The sequence below is a fragment of the Nematostella vectensis genome, chromosome 5 (genome assembly GCF_932526225.1).
Source record: "Nematostella vectensis chromosome 5, jaNemVect1.1, whole genome shotgun sequence".
NCBI lineage: Eukaryota > Metazoa > Cnidaria > Anthozoa > Actiniaria > Edwardsiidae > Nematostella > Nematostella vectensis.
This window is the reverse complement of record NC_064038.1, coordinates 977,873-993,489: the sequence shown is the minus strand read 5'-3', so window position 1 is coordinate 993,489 and position 15,617 is coordinate 977,873. Positions and strand designations below refer to the sequence as shown.

The following is a 15,617-nucleotide window of genomic DNA, read 5'->3' as shown; positions in this document are numbered from 1 at the left end:
TCGTTGCTATTGTTACTAGCGCGCGCTTTGGGAAGTCACGTGGTTTCACGCGCTAGTGTCGATACTTATGACGTCACAATTGCGCGAGAACATCGTTGCTATAGTTACTAGCGCGCGCTATGGAAAGTCACGTGGTTTTACGCGCTAGTGTTGATCGTCCGTGCAGTGATAATGCTAAGAACAAAAAAATAATATTCCTAATGGAGGCAGAAGATATAGATTGATGCTAACCTTATATATAATTATCTCTAATAATCCGGGTCTGGAGTGTTTTTGTGTAGCTCCCGCGGCTGGATCCAGCCCGCTCAATAGCCAATCAGCGTGTGCCATTTTTATCAGAAGTAGTTGTCATAAAATAAAAAAATAAAAAATTATATTGAGCATTGCAGAGGAATGTCGTGAAATGATATCCAATGCTATAAAATGTTTATTTATATATTCTTTCACGCGCTGGTTGACGCCTCAATTTGATTCATTGTCTGAAATAATATCAAGCGTGAAATAACGAAATTTTTTCTACTTTATTTCTTACGAGCCATTATTTGTTTTCTCTTCCAATTGTTTCTTTTCAGCCGTTATTTTCCCGTTTTTTGTGTAGACCTAAAAGTGACGATGGGAGTAACAACCTTATTCATATGATTCATCGCTAATTTAAACTATTTCCATAAATACATTGATGAATTAAGCGGTTCTAATAGCTGGCCAATGTTTTGATCTTAATGAGAATTCACCAGCATCACCTGTTCACGGGGATTATTACTGGCGTTCAAATGATCAACACACTTTGTTTATTTTCTCTCTTTTTCTTTCACGCTTTGTGAACTGCGTTGCTAGAATTCCTATTATCTCCATGCAAAATGGCGCCATTAGCTATGTTTCTCTTGCTCTTCTTTCTCTCCGCACATACGACGGCCTTGGACAACGGACTCGCCCGGACGCCCCCTAGTAAGTCAATTGTCATATAAAGTGTGAATTCTTTTTGTTTCTATTCTAATCACTCTTTATCGCTCAAGGAAGCCTAGCCTGAACCTAACCTATGGACCATTAGCCTCTTAGTTCGGGGAAAAAAACCTCCCAACACAAACCGGTTTCAGTCCGATTGGAACTTGGTGCTTTTCTTGATATAAACTCGCTACTATTCCCGAGCGAATTTGTACTATTCGGGATAGACTCGCTACTATTTTCGAGCGTCTTTTGTGCTTTTCGGGATAGACTCGCTACTATTCCTGAACGACTTTGTGCTTTTCGGGATAGACTCGCTACTATTCCCAAGCGACTTTGTGCTTTTCGGGATAGACTCGTCCTTATTTGAGAGCTACTTGACACTTTCCAAGTGAGTCCGTAGTTACCGGCAGTCACTCTCTGCGACTGTACAACGGATAATTGTATTTAATTACAATAAGCTAATTGCACCAAAAACTCGCATGACTATTTGAGTGGCGATTCAAGCCAAAAGAAACAAAGACATGACTACGCCCGCCACGTCAAAGAACGAAGAAAAAAAAATCTCACAATAGCTTGTGATCAATTGTAGTCAATTGTATCTTAATCTTTGAGTTGTTGTTCTTCAGTGGGGTGGATGGCATGGGAGCGTTTCCGTTGTAACATTGACTGTGTCAATGATCCTGAGAACTGCATCAGGTGTGTATATAAATGATCATGAGAACTGCATCAAGTGTGTATATAAATGATCCTGAGAACTGCATCAGGTGTGTATATAAATGATCCTGAGAATTGCATCAGGTGTGTATATAAATGATCCTGAGAACTGCATCAAGTGTGTATATAAATGATCCTGAGAACTGCATCAAGTGTGTATATAAATGATCCTGAGAACTGCATCAGGTGTGTATATAAATGATCATGAGAACTGCATCAAGTGTGTATATAAATGATCCTGAGAACTGCATCAGGTGTGTATATAAATGATCCTGAGAATTGCATCAGGTGTGTATATAAATGATCCTGAGAACTGCATCAAGTGTGTATATAAATGATCCTGAGAACTGCATCAAGTGTGTATATAAATGATTCAGAGAACTGCATCAGGTGTGTATATAAATGATCCTGAGAACTGCATCAGGTGTGTATATAAATGATCCTGAGAACTGCATCAAGTGTGTATATAAATGATCCTGAGAATTGCATCAGGTGTGTATATAAATGATCCTGAGAACTGCATCAGGTGTGTATATAAATGATCCTGAGAACTGCATCAGGTGTGTATATAAATGATCCTGAGAACTGCATCAAGTGTGTATATAAATGATCCTGAGAATTGCATCAGGTGTGTATATAAATGATCCTGAGAACTGCATCAGGTGTGTATATAAATGATCCTGAGAATTGCATCAGGTGTGTATAGAAATGATCCTGAGAACTGCATCAAGTGTGTATATAAATGATTCAGAGAACTGCATCAGGTGTGTATAGAAATGATCCTGAGAACTGCATCAGGTGTGTATATAAATGATCCTGAGAACTGCATCAGGTGTGTATATAAATGATCCTGAGAACTACATCAGGTGTGTATATAAATGATCCTGAGAATTGCATCAGGTGTGTATATAAATGATCCTGAGAACTGCATCAGGTGTGTATATAAATGATCCTGAGAACTGCATCAGGTGTGTATAGAAATGATCCTGAGAACTGCATCAGGTGTATATAGAAATGATCCTGAGAACTGCATCAGGTGTGTATAGAAATGATCCTGAAAACTGCATCAGGTGTGTATACAATATTGATGATAGTGGTGGGGGTGACGATGGTGGTGATAGTGTTGGTGGTAGTGGCGATTATGATGGTGATGACTGTCTGGTGATTATGGTGATGGTGGTTGTAATGGCATTGGTTGCGAAAATAGTGATGGTGATTATTGGTGGTGATGGTGACGATTATGATGGTAGTGGTGTACGTGGTGGTGGTGTTGATGATGTGGTGTGATGATGGTGATGAAAGTGGTTATGATGATGGTAATATTGGTGGTGGTGTTGATGATGGTGATATTGGTGGTGGTGTTGATGATGTGGTGTGATGATGGTGATGAAAGTGGTTATGATGATGGTGATAGTGGTGATGGTGACGATGACGGTGGTGGTGGGTTTTATAGCGGCTGTGATAGTTATGATGCTAAAGGTAATAAACCCTTTGTCTTTGAATTTCAGAAATTAATTCCGTGTTACATAGAAATTTGTGAAGTATTGACGGAACAAATGCGAAAGTTTTTGGGTCTGGTTGTAGTCAGCAAATGCTTTCTTGCTAAAAAAAAAAAAACAGCAGAATACTGATGCTTGTCAAACAAATTACTAATCTTAGCTCGAGTACTTGAATCCCAGAAACAACTACGTTATCCTTAGTCTATACATTTCAGGTCCTCTTCACTTGAGTTGGCAAATAACAAAGCTCTGACCATAAAAATAATATCGATCTATAGAATTCGAGGAGCTACTTAGGCAGCCTACCTATTTCTTCTCTCCCCTCTATCAACCTCAGTTGTGAATTTGGTATTATTCTCCAGGTCTTATTATTTTCCTCCATTAACCTAAGGGTCCAACCAATTTGACAGGCTTTTACTATGCCTCAAGATCAGGGAGATGTGATCCTCCTTGTTCTTGCTCAGCTTTTACCTTTGCTTCTTTACCGTTCCAGAGAAAATCAAGTATAGATGATTTGACATTGCTCACATAGCCTTTTGGTGGCCATTTTTGAGCATACATATAATACCTAAGATAATGCCAAAGTTCACATCACTGTAGTTTTTCCATATAACGTGAGAGACCTCGTCTTCCATATGTTAAAAGTTGTTTTCAGATTTTTACCCTCTCAAGAGGGTAAAATCAGAGAACACCCTCAGAGAACCAGAGAGAATACCCTCTCAAATTTTTTTTACAGTTTTTTGCATCACCAGCGAACATAACGACTTCGACTTCACTGTTCCCTATTTTAATACCCTTAATATTATTGTTGTCTGTTCTAACCGACGTTGCAAAAACTCCCATCACCATGATAAACGGATACGGGGGAGGCGTTTAATAAAAAGGTTGTTTGTTAGAGAGAGGCGTTCAATACAAACTTGTAACCTGGGGGGGGGGGGCGTTCGTTAGATAGGAGGCGTTTATTAGATCATTTACGGTAATGTATACTGTATCCCTATCATAAGAATTCCTAGGATAGCGCTATCCTGCACCAGGAAACCGGGCAGGCAATAAACAAGCAAAAAATGCAGTAATTGTGATAAAGTAGCAATTAATAAAACTGTCACACCTATTGGTGATTTCGTGTCCATAGTGTGAGCAAAAACGTGCTCCACCATCGCATGGATTACGCAATTCGAGCAAAACATCATGAAACGTGAAGACGTGCTGCATTGGAATCCAAGAGCTCGACCCAGTCTCTAGATATCTCACTCTTGGAGTGAGGTTTTGGAATTGATAGTGAGGTTTTGGAATTAGAAGTGAGGCTTTGGAATTGAGAGCGAGGCTTTGGAATTCGGAGTTTGTATTTGGATTGCACTTATGGGCCACCGTAAATTAGGCTTGCATAACATTCGCTTATAGACAGCTTCACAGCTTTTCCTTTCCTAGTCTGTTAGAGTAGGAGTGTTTAGATCCGACAGAAACGATTTAAGGCTAGAGTTTTGTAAAAAATATATGTGGACGTAACGACGCTACTTGTGGACAAACTGGACGAAATGACATGATACCGATAAAGATGATGATGGATCTATTATCGTTCTTCCAGTGAGAACCTGTTAAAGGAAATGGCTGATCGAATTGCCTCAGATGGCTTCCGAGAGGCTGGATACGAGTATGTCTGCATTGATGTAAGTTTACAAATATAATCAATAGAACTTATAAAAGCATTTTATTCTATTAGTGTATTATTTTTGTATATAAAACTCGGGAACCTCGCAAGAACAAGCGATTTGATTGGTTAAGAAACTCGGGATTAAATGCATTATACACCTCCTAGGAGGTGGATATTTTCCTGCGCCCGAAATCAAGCAAAATGCCGGGTGCAACAGCCGGTTTGCAAGAAAATTGCTCTAAACCTCGTTTTATATACTAAAACCATTATACCATTTCCATTTCGGCAGATAGTGGCGAAATATCTACCGAGAGCTAAATGGAAATTGTTAAATATTCGTATGGCATAGTAGATTTTGTGTGATATGTACATCTGGTATGTACCTATGGTATAATAATAATTGTATTATTAATATTGTTAGCATCATCATCACCGTTATAATTTTTTGTTATGATTTTAATTGTTTGTCATACCATTGTTATAGTTATTATTATTGTTGTTATTATTATTATTATTTGTTGTTATTGTTATTATTATTGCTAGCGATATTTTTATACAGTCGCATCATTCCTCAGGACTGTTGGTCTTCGATGAACCGTACAGCCGACAAACGCTTGGAACGCGACATTACACGATTTCCCAATACGATTAAAAAACTTGCCGACTATGTAAGTCTCAAAAGTCTTTTCTTTTTTGTCCTCTCCTTAATGCTTTAGGTAAAAAGTACACCAGTTAAACCCATTGTCCTTCTTAATGCTTTAGGTGAAAAGTACAACAGTTAAACCCATTGTCCTTCTTAATGCTTTAGGTGAAAAGTACATCAGTTAAACCCATTGTCCTCCTTAATGCTTTAGGTGAAAAGTACACCAGTTAAACCCATTGTCCTCCTTAATGCTTTAGGTGAAAAGTACATCAGTTAAACCCATTGTCCTTCTTAATGCTTTAGGTGAAAAGTACACCAGTTAAACCCATAGTCCTTCTTAATGCTTTAGGTGAAAAGTACATCAGTTAAACCCATTGTCCTCCTTAATGCTTTGGTGAAAAGTACATCAGTTAAACCCATTGTCCTCCTTAATGCTTTAGGTGAAAAGTACACCAGTTAAACCCATTGTCCTCCTTAATGCTTTAGGTGAAAAGTACATCAGTTAAACCCATTGTCCTCCTTAATGCTTTAGGTGAAAAGTACATCAGTTAAACCCATTGTCCTTGTTAATGCTTTAGGTGAAAAGTACATCAGTTAAACCCATTGTCCTCTCCTTAATACTTTCTCATTATTGCTTTAGGTGAAAAGTACATCAGTTAAACCCATTGTCCTCCTTGATGCTTTAGGTGAAAAGTACATCAGTTAAACCTATTGTCCTCGTTAATGCTTTAGGTGAAAAGTACATCAGTTAAACCCATTGTCCTCTCCTTAATACTTTCTCATTATTGCTTTAGGTGAAAAGTACATCAGTTAAACCCATTGTCCTCCTTAATGCTTTAGGTGAAATGTACATCAGTCAAATCCATTGACCTCCTTAATGCTTTATGTAAAAAGTACATCAGTTAAACCCATTGTCCTCCTTAATGCTTTAGGTGAAAAGCACATCAGTTAAATCCATCGTACTTCTTAATGCTTTAGGTGAAAAGTACATCTGTTAAACCCATTGTCCTCCTTAATGCTTTAGGTGAAAAGTACATCAGTTAAACCCATTGTCCTTCTTAATGCTTTGGGTGAAAAGTACACCAGTTAAACCCATTGTCCTCCTTAATGCTTTAGGTGAAAAGTACATCTGTTAAACCCATTGCCCTTCTTAATGCTTTAGGTGAAAACTACATCAGTTAAACCCATTGTCTTTCTTAATGCTTTAGGTGAAAAGTACACCAGTTAAACCCATTGTCCTCGTTAATGCTTTAGGTGAAAAGTACAACAGTTAAACCCATTGTCCTCCTTAATGCTTTAGGTGAAAAGTACACCAGTTAAACCCATTGTCCTTCTTAATGCTTTAGGTGAAAAGTACACCAGTTAAACCCATTGTCCTTCTTAATGCTTTAGGTGAAAAGTACACCAGTTAAACCCATTGTCCTTCTTAATGCTTTAGTTGAAAAGTACATCAGGTAAACCCATTGTCCTCTCCTTAATACTCTCTCATCATTGATTTAGGTTAAAAGTACATCAGTAAAACCCATTGCCCTTCTTAATGCTTTAGGTGAAAAGTACACCAGTTAAACCCATTGTCCTTCTTAATGCTTTAGGTGAAAAGTACATCAGTTAAACCCATTGTCCTCTTTAATGCTTTAGGTGAAAAGTACATCGGTTAAACCTATTGTCCTCTCCTTAATACTCTCTCATCATTGCTTTAGGTGAAAAGTACATCAGTTAAACCCATTGTCCTCCTTAATGCTTTAGGTGAAAAGTACATCAGTTAAACCCATTGTCCTCCTTTATGCCTTAGGTGAAAAGTACATGAGTTAAACCCATTGTCCTTCTTAATGCTTTAGGTGAAAAGTACCACAGTTAAACCTATTGTCCTCTCCTTAATACTTTCTCATTATTGCTTTAGGTGAAAAGTACATCAGTTAAACCCATTGTCCTCCTTAATTCTTTAGGTGAAAAGTACATCAGTTAAACCCATTGTCCTTCTTAATGCTTTAGGTGAAAAGTACATCATTTAAACCAATTGTCCTTCTTAATGCTTTAGGTGAAACGTACATCAGGTAAACCCATTGTCCTCTCCTTAATACTCTCTCATTATTGCTTTAGGTGAAAAGTACATCAGTTAAAACCTTTGTCCTTCGTAATGCTTTAGGTGAAAAGTACATCAGTTAAACCCATTGTCCTCCTTAATACTTTAGTTGAAAAGTACATCAGTTAAACCCATTGTCCTCTTTAATGGTTTAGGTGAAAAGTACATGAGTTAAACCCATTGTCTATCTTAATGCTTTAGGTCAAAGTACATCAGTTAAACCTATTGTCCTCTCCTTAATACTTTCTCATTATAGCTTTAGGTGAAATGTACATCAGTTAAACCCATTGTCCTTCTTAATGCTTTAGGTGAAAAGTACATCAGTTAAACCCGTTGTCCTCCTTAATGCTTTAGGGTGAAAAGTACATCAGTTGAACCCATTGTCCTCCTTAATGCTTTAGGTGAAAAGTACATCAGTTAAACCCATTGTCCTCCTTAATGCTTTAGGTGAAAAGCACATCAGTTAAACCCATTGTCCTTCTTAATGCTTTAGGTCAAAGTACATCAGTTAAACCCATTGTCCTCTCCTTAATACTCTCTCATTATTGCTTTAGGTGAAAAGTACATCAGTTAAACCAATTGTCCTTCTTAATGCTTTAGGTGAAAAGTACCACAGTTAAAGCTATTGTTCTCTCCTTAATACTTTCTCATTATTGCTTTAGGTGAAAAATACATCAGTTAAATCCATTGTCGTCCTTAATGCTTTAGGTGAAAAGTAAATCAGTTAAACACATTGTCCTTCTTAATGCTTTAGGTGAAAAGTACATCAGTTAAACCCATTGTCCTTCTTAATGCTTTAGGTGAAAAGTAAATCAGTTAAACCCATTGTCCTCTCCTTAATACTCTCTCATTATTGCTTTAGGTAAAAAGTACATCAGTTAAACCCATTGTCCTCTCCTTAATACTCTCTCATTATTGCTTTAGGTGAAAAGTACATCAGTTAAACCCATTGTCCTTCTTAATGCTTTAGGTGAAAAGTACATCAGTTAAACCCATTGCCCTCCTTAATGCTTTAGGTGAAAAGTACATCAGTTAAACCTGTTGTCCTCCTTAATGGTTTAGGTGAAAAGTACATCAGTTAAACCTATTGTCCTCTCTTTAATACTTTCTCATTATTGCTTTAGTTCAAAAGTACATCAGTTAAACCCATTGTCCTTCTTAATGCTTTAAGTGAAAAGTACACCAGTTAAACCTATTGTCCTCTCCTTGTTACTCTCTCATTATTGCTTTAGGTCAAAAGTACATCAGTTAAACCCATTGTCCTTCTTAATGCTTTAGGTGAAAAGTACATCAGTTAAACCCATTGTCCTCCTTAATGCTTTAGGTGAAAAGTACATCAGTTAAACCTGTTGTCCTCCTTAATGGTTTAGGTGAAAAGTACATCAGTTAAACCTATTGTCCTATCTTTAATACTTTCTCATTATTGCTTTAGTTGAAAAGTACATCAGTTAAACCCATTGTCCTTCTTAATGCTTTAAGTGAAAAGTACACCAGTTAAATCTATTGTCCTCTCCTTGTTACTCTCTCATTATTGCTTTAGGTCAAAAGTACATCAGTTAAACCCATTGTCCTTCTTAATGCTTTAGGTGAAAGGTACATCAGTTAAACCCATTGTCCTCCTTAATGCTTTAGGTGAAAAGTACATCAGTTAAACCCATTGTCCTTCTTAATGCTTTAGGTGGAAAGTACATCAGTTAAACCTATTGTCCTTCTTAATGCTTTAGGTGAAAAGCACATCAGTTTAACCCATTGTCCTCCTTAATGCTTTAGGTGAAAAGTACATCAGTTAAACCCATTGTCCTCCTTAATGCTTTAGGTGAAAAGTACATCAGTTAAACCCATTGTCCTTTTTAATGCTTTAGGTGAAAAGCACATCAGTTTAACCCATTGTCCTCCTTAATGCTTTAGGTGAAAAGTACATCAGTTAAACCCATTGTCCTCCTTAATGCTTTAGGTGAAAAGTACATCAGTTAAACCCATTGTCCTTTTTAATGCTTTAGGTGAAAAGTACATCAGTTAAACCTATTGTCCTCCTTAATACATTCTCATTATAGCTTTAGGTGAAAAGTACATCAGTTAAACCCATTGTCCTTCTTAATGCTTTAGGTGAAAAGTACATAAGTTAAACCTATTGTCCTTCTTAATGCTTTAGGTGAAAAGCACATCAGTTTAACCCATTGTCCTTTTTAATGCTCTAGGTGAAAAGTACATCAGTTAAACCTGTTGTCCTCCTTAATGCTTTAGGTGAAAAGTACATCAGTGAAACCCATTGTCCTCCTTAATGCTTTAGGTGAAAAGTACATCAGTTAAACCCATTGTCCTCCTTAATGCTTTAGGTGAAAAGTACATCAGTGAAACCCATTGTCCTCCTTAATGCTTTAGGTGAAAAGTACATCAGTTCAACCCATTGTCCTCCTTAATGCTTTAGGTGAAAAGTACATCAGTGAAACCCGTTGTCCTCCTTAATGCTTCAGGTGAAAAAAACATCAGTTAAACCCATTGTCCTCATTAATGCTTTATGTGAAAAGTACATCAGTTAAACCCGTTGTCCACCTTAATGCTTTAGTTGAAAAGTACATCAGTTAAACCTATTGTCCTCCTTAATTCTTTAGGTGAAAAGTACATCAGTTAAACCCATTGTCCTCCTTAATGCTTTAGGTGAAAAGTACATCAGTTCAACCTATTGTCCTCCTTAATGCTTTAGGTGAAAAGTACATCAGTGAAACCCGTTGTCCTCCTTAATGCTTCAGGTGAAAAGTACATCAGTTAAACCCATTGTCCTCGTTAATGCTTTAGGTGAAAAGTACATCAGTTAAACCCATTGTCCTCGTTAATGCTTTAGGTGAAAAGTACATCAGTTAAACCCGTTGTCCACCTTAATGCTTTAGGTGAAAAGTACATCAGTTAAACCCATTGTCCTCGTTAATGCTTTAGGTGAAAAGTACATCAGTGAAACCCGTTGTCCTCCTTAATGCTTCAGGTGAAAAGTACATCAGTTAAACCCATTGTCCTCGTTAATGCTTTAGGTGAAAAGTACATCAGTTAAACCCATTGTCCTCGTTAATACTTTAGGTGAAAAGTACATCAGTTAAACCCATTGTCCTCCTTAATGCTTTAGGTGAAAAGTACATCAGTTAAACCCATTGTCCTCGTTAATGCTTTAGGTGAAAAGTACATCAGTTAAACCCGTTGTCCACCTTAATGCTTAAGGTGAAAAGTACATCAGTTAAACCCATTGTCCTTCTTAATGCTTTAGGTGAAAAGTACATCAGTTAAACCTATTGTCCTCTCCTTAATACTTTCTCATTATTGCTTTAGGTGAAAAGTACATCAGTTAAACCCATTGTCCTCCTTAATGCTTTAGGTGAAATGTACATCAGTCAAATCCATTGTCCTCCTTAATGCTTTAGGTGAAAAGTACATCAGTTAAACCCATTGTCCTCCTTAATGCTTTAGGTGAAAAGTACATCAGTTAAACCAATTGTCCTCGTTAATGCTTTAGGTGAAAAGTACATCAGTTAAACCCATTGTCCTCCTTAATGCTTTAGGTGAAAAGTACATCCGTTAAACCCATTGTCCTTCTTAATGCTTTAGGTGAAAAGTACATCAGTTAAACCTATTGTCCTCTCCTTAATACTTTCTCATTATTGCTTTAGGTGAAAAGTACATCAGTTAAACCCATTGTCCTCCTTAATGCTTTAGGTGAAATGTACATCAGTCAAATCCATTGACCTCCTTAATGCTTTATGTAAAAAGTACATCAGTTAAACCCATTGTCCTCCTTAATGCTTTAGGTGAAAAGTACATCAGTTAAATCCATCGTACTTCTTAATGCTTTAGGTGAAAAGTACATCTGTTAAACCCATTGTCCTCCTAAATGCTTTAGGTGAAAAGTACATCAGTTAAACCCATTGTCCTCGTTAATGCTTTAGGTGAAAAGTACATCAGTTAAACCCATTGTCCTCCTTAATGCTTTAGGTGAAAAGTACATCCGTTAAACCCATTGTCCTTCTTAATGCTTTAGGTGAAAAGTACATCAGTTAAACCTATTGTCCTCTCCTTAATACTTTCTCATTATTGCTTTAGGTGAAAAGTACATCAGTTAAACCCATTGTCCTCCTTAATGCTTTAGGTGAAATGTACATCAGTCAAATCCATTGACCTCCTTAATGCTTTATGTAAAAAGTACATCAGTTAAACCCATTGTCCTCCTTAATGCTTTAGGTGAAAAGTACATCAGTTAAATCCATCGTCCTTCTTAATGCTTTAGGTGAAAAGTACATCTGTTAAACCCATTGTCCTCCTTAATGCTTTATGTAAAAAGTACATCAGTTAAACCCATTGTCCTCTCCTTAATACTCTCTCATAATTGCTTTAGGTGAAAAGTACATCTATTAAACCCATTGTCCTCCTTAATGCTTTAGGTGAAAAGTACACCAGTTAAACCCATTGTCCTCCTTAATTCTTTAGGTGAAAAGTACATCAGTTAAACCCATTGTCCTCCTTAATGCTTTAGGTGAAAAGTACATCAGTTAAACCCATTGTCCTCCTTAATGCTTTAGGTGAAAAGTACATCATTTAAACCAATTGTCCTTCTTAATGCTTTAGGTGAAACGTACATCAGGTAAACCCATTGTCCTCTCCTTAATACTCTCTCATTATTGCTTTAGGTGAAAAGTACATCAGTTAAACCCTTTGTCCTTCGTAATGCTTTAGGTGAAAAGTACATCAGTTAAACCCATTGTCCTCCTTAATACTTTAGTTGAAAAGTACATCAGTTAAACCCATTGTCCTCTTTAATGGTTTAGGTGAAAAGTACATGAGTTAAACCCATTGTCTATCTTAATGCTTTAGGTCAAAGTACATCAGTTAAACCTATTGTCCTCTCCTTAATACTTTCTCATTATAGCTTTAGGTGAAATGTACATCAGTTAAACCCATTGTCCTTCTTAATGCTTTAGGTGAAAAGTACATCAGTTAAACCCATTGTCCTTCTTAATGCTTTAGGTGAAAAGTACATCAGTTAAACCCATTGTCCTTCTTAATGCTTTAGGTGAAAAGTACATCAGTTAAACCCATTGTCCTTCCTAATGCTTAAGGTGAAAAGTACATCAGTTAAACCCATTGTTCTCCTTAATGGTTAAGGTGAAAAGTACATCAGTAAAACCCATTTTCCCCCTTAATGGTTTAGGTGAAAATTACATCAGTTAAACCCATTGTTCTCCTTAATGCTTTAGGTGAAAATTGGATCAGTTAAACCTATTGTCCTCCTTAATGCTTTAGGTGAAAAGTACATCAGTTATACCCATTGTCCTTCTTAATGCTTTAGGTAAAAAGTACATCAGTTAAACCCGTTGTCCTCCTTAATGCTTTAGGGTGAAAAGTACATCAGTTAAACCCATTGTCCTCCTTAATGCTTTAGGTGAAAAGTACATCAGTTAAACCCATTGTCCTCCTTAATGCTTTAGGTGAAAAGCACATCAGTTAAACCCATTGTCCTTCTTAATGCTTTAGGTGAAACGTACATCAGTTAAACCCATTGTCCTCTCCTTAATACTCTCTCATTATTGCTTTAGGTGAAAAGTACATCAGTTAAACCAATTGTCCTTCTTAATGCTTTAGGTGAAAAGTACCACAGTTAAAGCTATTGTTCTCTCCTTAATACTTACTCATTATTGCTTTAGGTGAAAAGTACATCAGTTAAATCCATTGTCGTCCTTAATGCTTTAGGTGAAAAGTACATCAGTTAAACACATTGTCCTTCTTAATGCTTTAGGTGAAAAGTAAATCAGTTAAACCCATTGTCCTCTCCTTAATACTCTCTCATTATTGCTTTAGGTAAAAAGTACATCAGTTAAACCCATTGTCCTCTCCTTAATACTCTCTCATTATTTCTTTAGGTGAAAAGTACATCAGTTAAACCCATTGTCCTTCTTAATGCTTTAGGTGAAAAGTACATCAGTTAAACCCATTGCCCTCCTTAATGCTTTAGGTGAAAAGTACATCAGTTAAACCCGTTGTCCTCCTTAATGGTTTAGGTGAAACGTACATCAGTTAAACCTATTGTCCTCTCTTTAATACTTTCTCATTATTGCTTTAGGTGAAAAGTACATCAGTTAAACCCGTTGTCCACCTTAATGCTTTAGGTGAAAAGTACATCAGTTAAACCCATTGTCCTTCTTAATGCTTTAGGTGAAAAGTACATCAGTTAAACCTATTGTCCTCTCCTTAATACTTTCTCATTATTGCTTTAGGTGAAAAGTACATCAGTTAAACCCATTGTCCTCCTTAATTCTTTAGGTGAAAAGTACATCAGTTAAACCCATTGTCCTTCTTAATGCTTTAGGTGAAAAGTACATCATTTAAACCAATTGTCCTTCTTAATGCTTTAGGTGAAACGTACATCAGGTAAACCCATTGTCCTCTCCTTAATACTCTCTCATTATTGCTTTAGGTGAAAAGTACATCAGTTAAAACCTTTGTCCTTCGTAATGCTTTAGGTGAAAAGTACATCAGTTAAACCCATTGTCCTCCTTAATACTTTAGTTGAAAAGTACATCAGTTAAACCCATTGTCCTCTTTAATGGTTTAGGTGAAAAGTACATGAGTTAAACCCATTGTCTATCTTAATGCTTTAGGTCAAAGTACATCAGTTAAACCTATTGTCCTCTCCTTAATACTTTCTCATTATAGCTTTAGGTGAAATGTACATCAGTTAAACCCATTGTCCTTCTTAATGCTTTAGGTGAAAAGTACATCAGTTAAACCCATTGTCCTCGTTAATGCTTTAGGTGAAAAGTACATCAGTTAAACCCGTTGTCCACCTTAATGCTTTAGGTGAAAAGTACATCAGTGAAACCCGTTGTCCTCCTTAATGCTTCAGGTGAAAAGTACATCAGTTTAACCCATTGTCCTCCTTAATGCTTTAGGTGAAAAGTACATCAGTTTAACCCATTGTCCTCCTTAATGCTTTAGGTGAAAAGTACATCAGTGAAACCCGTTGTCCTCCTTAATGTTTCAGGTGAAAAGTACATCAGTTAAACCCATTGTCCTCCTTAATGCTTTATGTGAAAAGTACATCAGTTAAACCCGTTGTCCTCCTTAATGCTTTAGGGTGAAAAGTACATCAGTTAAACCCATTGTCCTCCTTAATGCTTTAGGTGAAAAGTACATCAGTTAAACCCATTGTCCTCCTTAATGCTTTAGGCGAAAAGCACATCAGTTAAACCCATTGTCCTTCTTAATGCTTTAGGTCAAAGTACATCAGTTAAACCCATTGTCTTCTCCTTAATACTCTCTCATTATTGCTTTAGGTGAAAAGTACATCAGTTAAACCAATTGTCCTTCTTAATGCTTTAGGTGAAAAGTACCACAGTTAAAGCTATTGTTCTCTCCTTAATACTTTCTCATTATTGCTTTAGGTGGAAAAAAACATCAGTTAAATCCATTGTCGTCCTTAATGCTTTAGGTGAAAAGTAAATCAGTTAAACACATTGTCCTTCTTAATGCTTTAGGTGAAAAGTACATCAGTTAAACCCATTGTCCTTCTTAATGCTTTAGGTGAAAAGTAAATCAGTTAAACCCATTGTCCTCTCCTTAATACTCTCTCATTATTGCTTTAGGTAAAAAGTACATCAGTTAAACCCATTGTCCTCTCCTTAATACTCTCTCATTATTGCTTTAGGTGAAAAGTACATCAGTTAAACCCATTGTCCTTCTTAATGCTTTAGGTGAAAAGTACATCAGTTAAACCCATTGCCCTCCTTAATGCTTTAGGTGAAAAGTACATCAGTTAAACCTGTTGTCCTCCTTAATGGTTTAGGTGAAAAGTACATCAGTTAAACCTATTGTCCTCTCTTTAATACTTTCTCATTATTGCTTTAGTTGAAAAGTACATCAGTTAAACCCATTGTCCTTCTTAATGCTTTAAGTTAAAAGTACACCAGTTAAACCTATTGTCCTCTCCTTGTTACTCTCTCATTATTGCTTTAGGTCAAAAGTACATCAGTTAAACCCATTGTCCTTCTTAATGCTGTAGGTGAAAAGTACATCAGTTAAACCCATTGCCCTCCTTAATGCTTT

At 36.6% G+C, this 15,617-nt stretch overlaps 1 protein-coding gene across 3 annotated transcripts in view; it reads left to right on the top strand.

The window, feature by feature from the left end:
* Positions 1 to 15,617, top strand: part of LOC116608331 (alpha-N-acetylgalactosaminidase-like) — a 76,509-nt gene that overhangs the window by 7,037 nt on the left and 53,855 nt on the right. The window contains exons 1-4 of one of the 3 annotated variants that reach the window (XM_032369588.2): positions 48 to 945; positions 1,572 to 1,641; positions 4,744 to 4,825; positions 5,385 to 5,477. In XM_032369588.2, the coding sequence (XP_032225479.2) occupies positions 858 to 945; positions 1,572 to 1,641; positions 4,744 to 4,825; positions 5,385 to 5,477 (333 nt within the window). In that variant the 5' untranslated portion in view covers positions 48 to 857. Of the gene's footprint in view, positions 1 to 47; positions 946 to 1,571; positions 1,642 to 1,666; positions 2,696 to 4,743; positions 4,826 to 5,384; positions 5,478 to 15,617 lie in introns of those variants that run through there. The other 2 variants (XM_048727738.1, XM_048727739.1) reach the window with 2 other exon arrangements.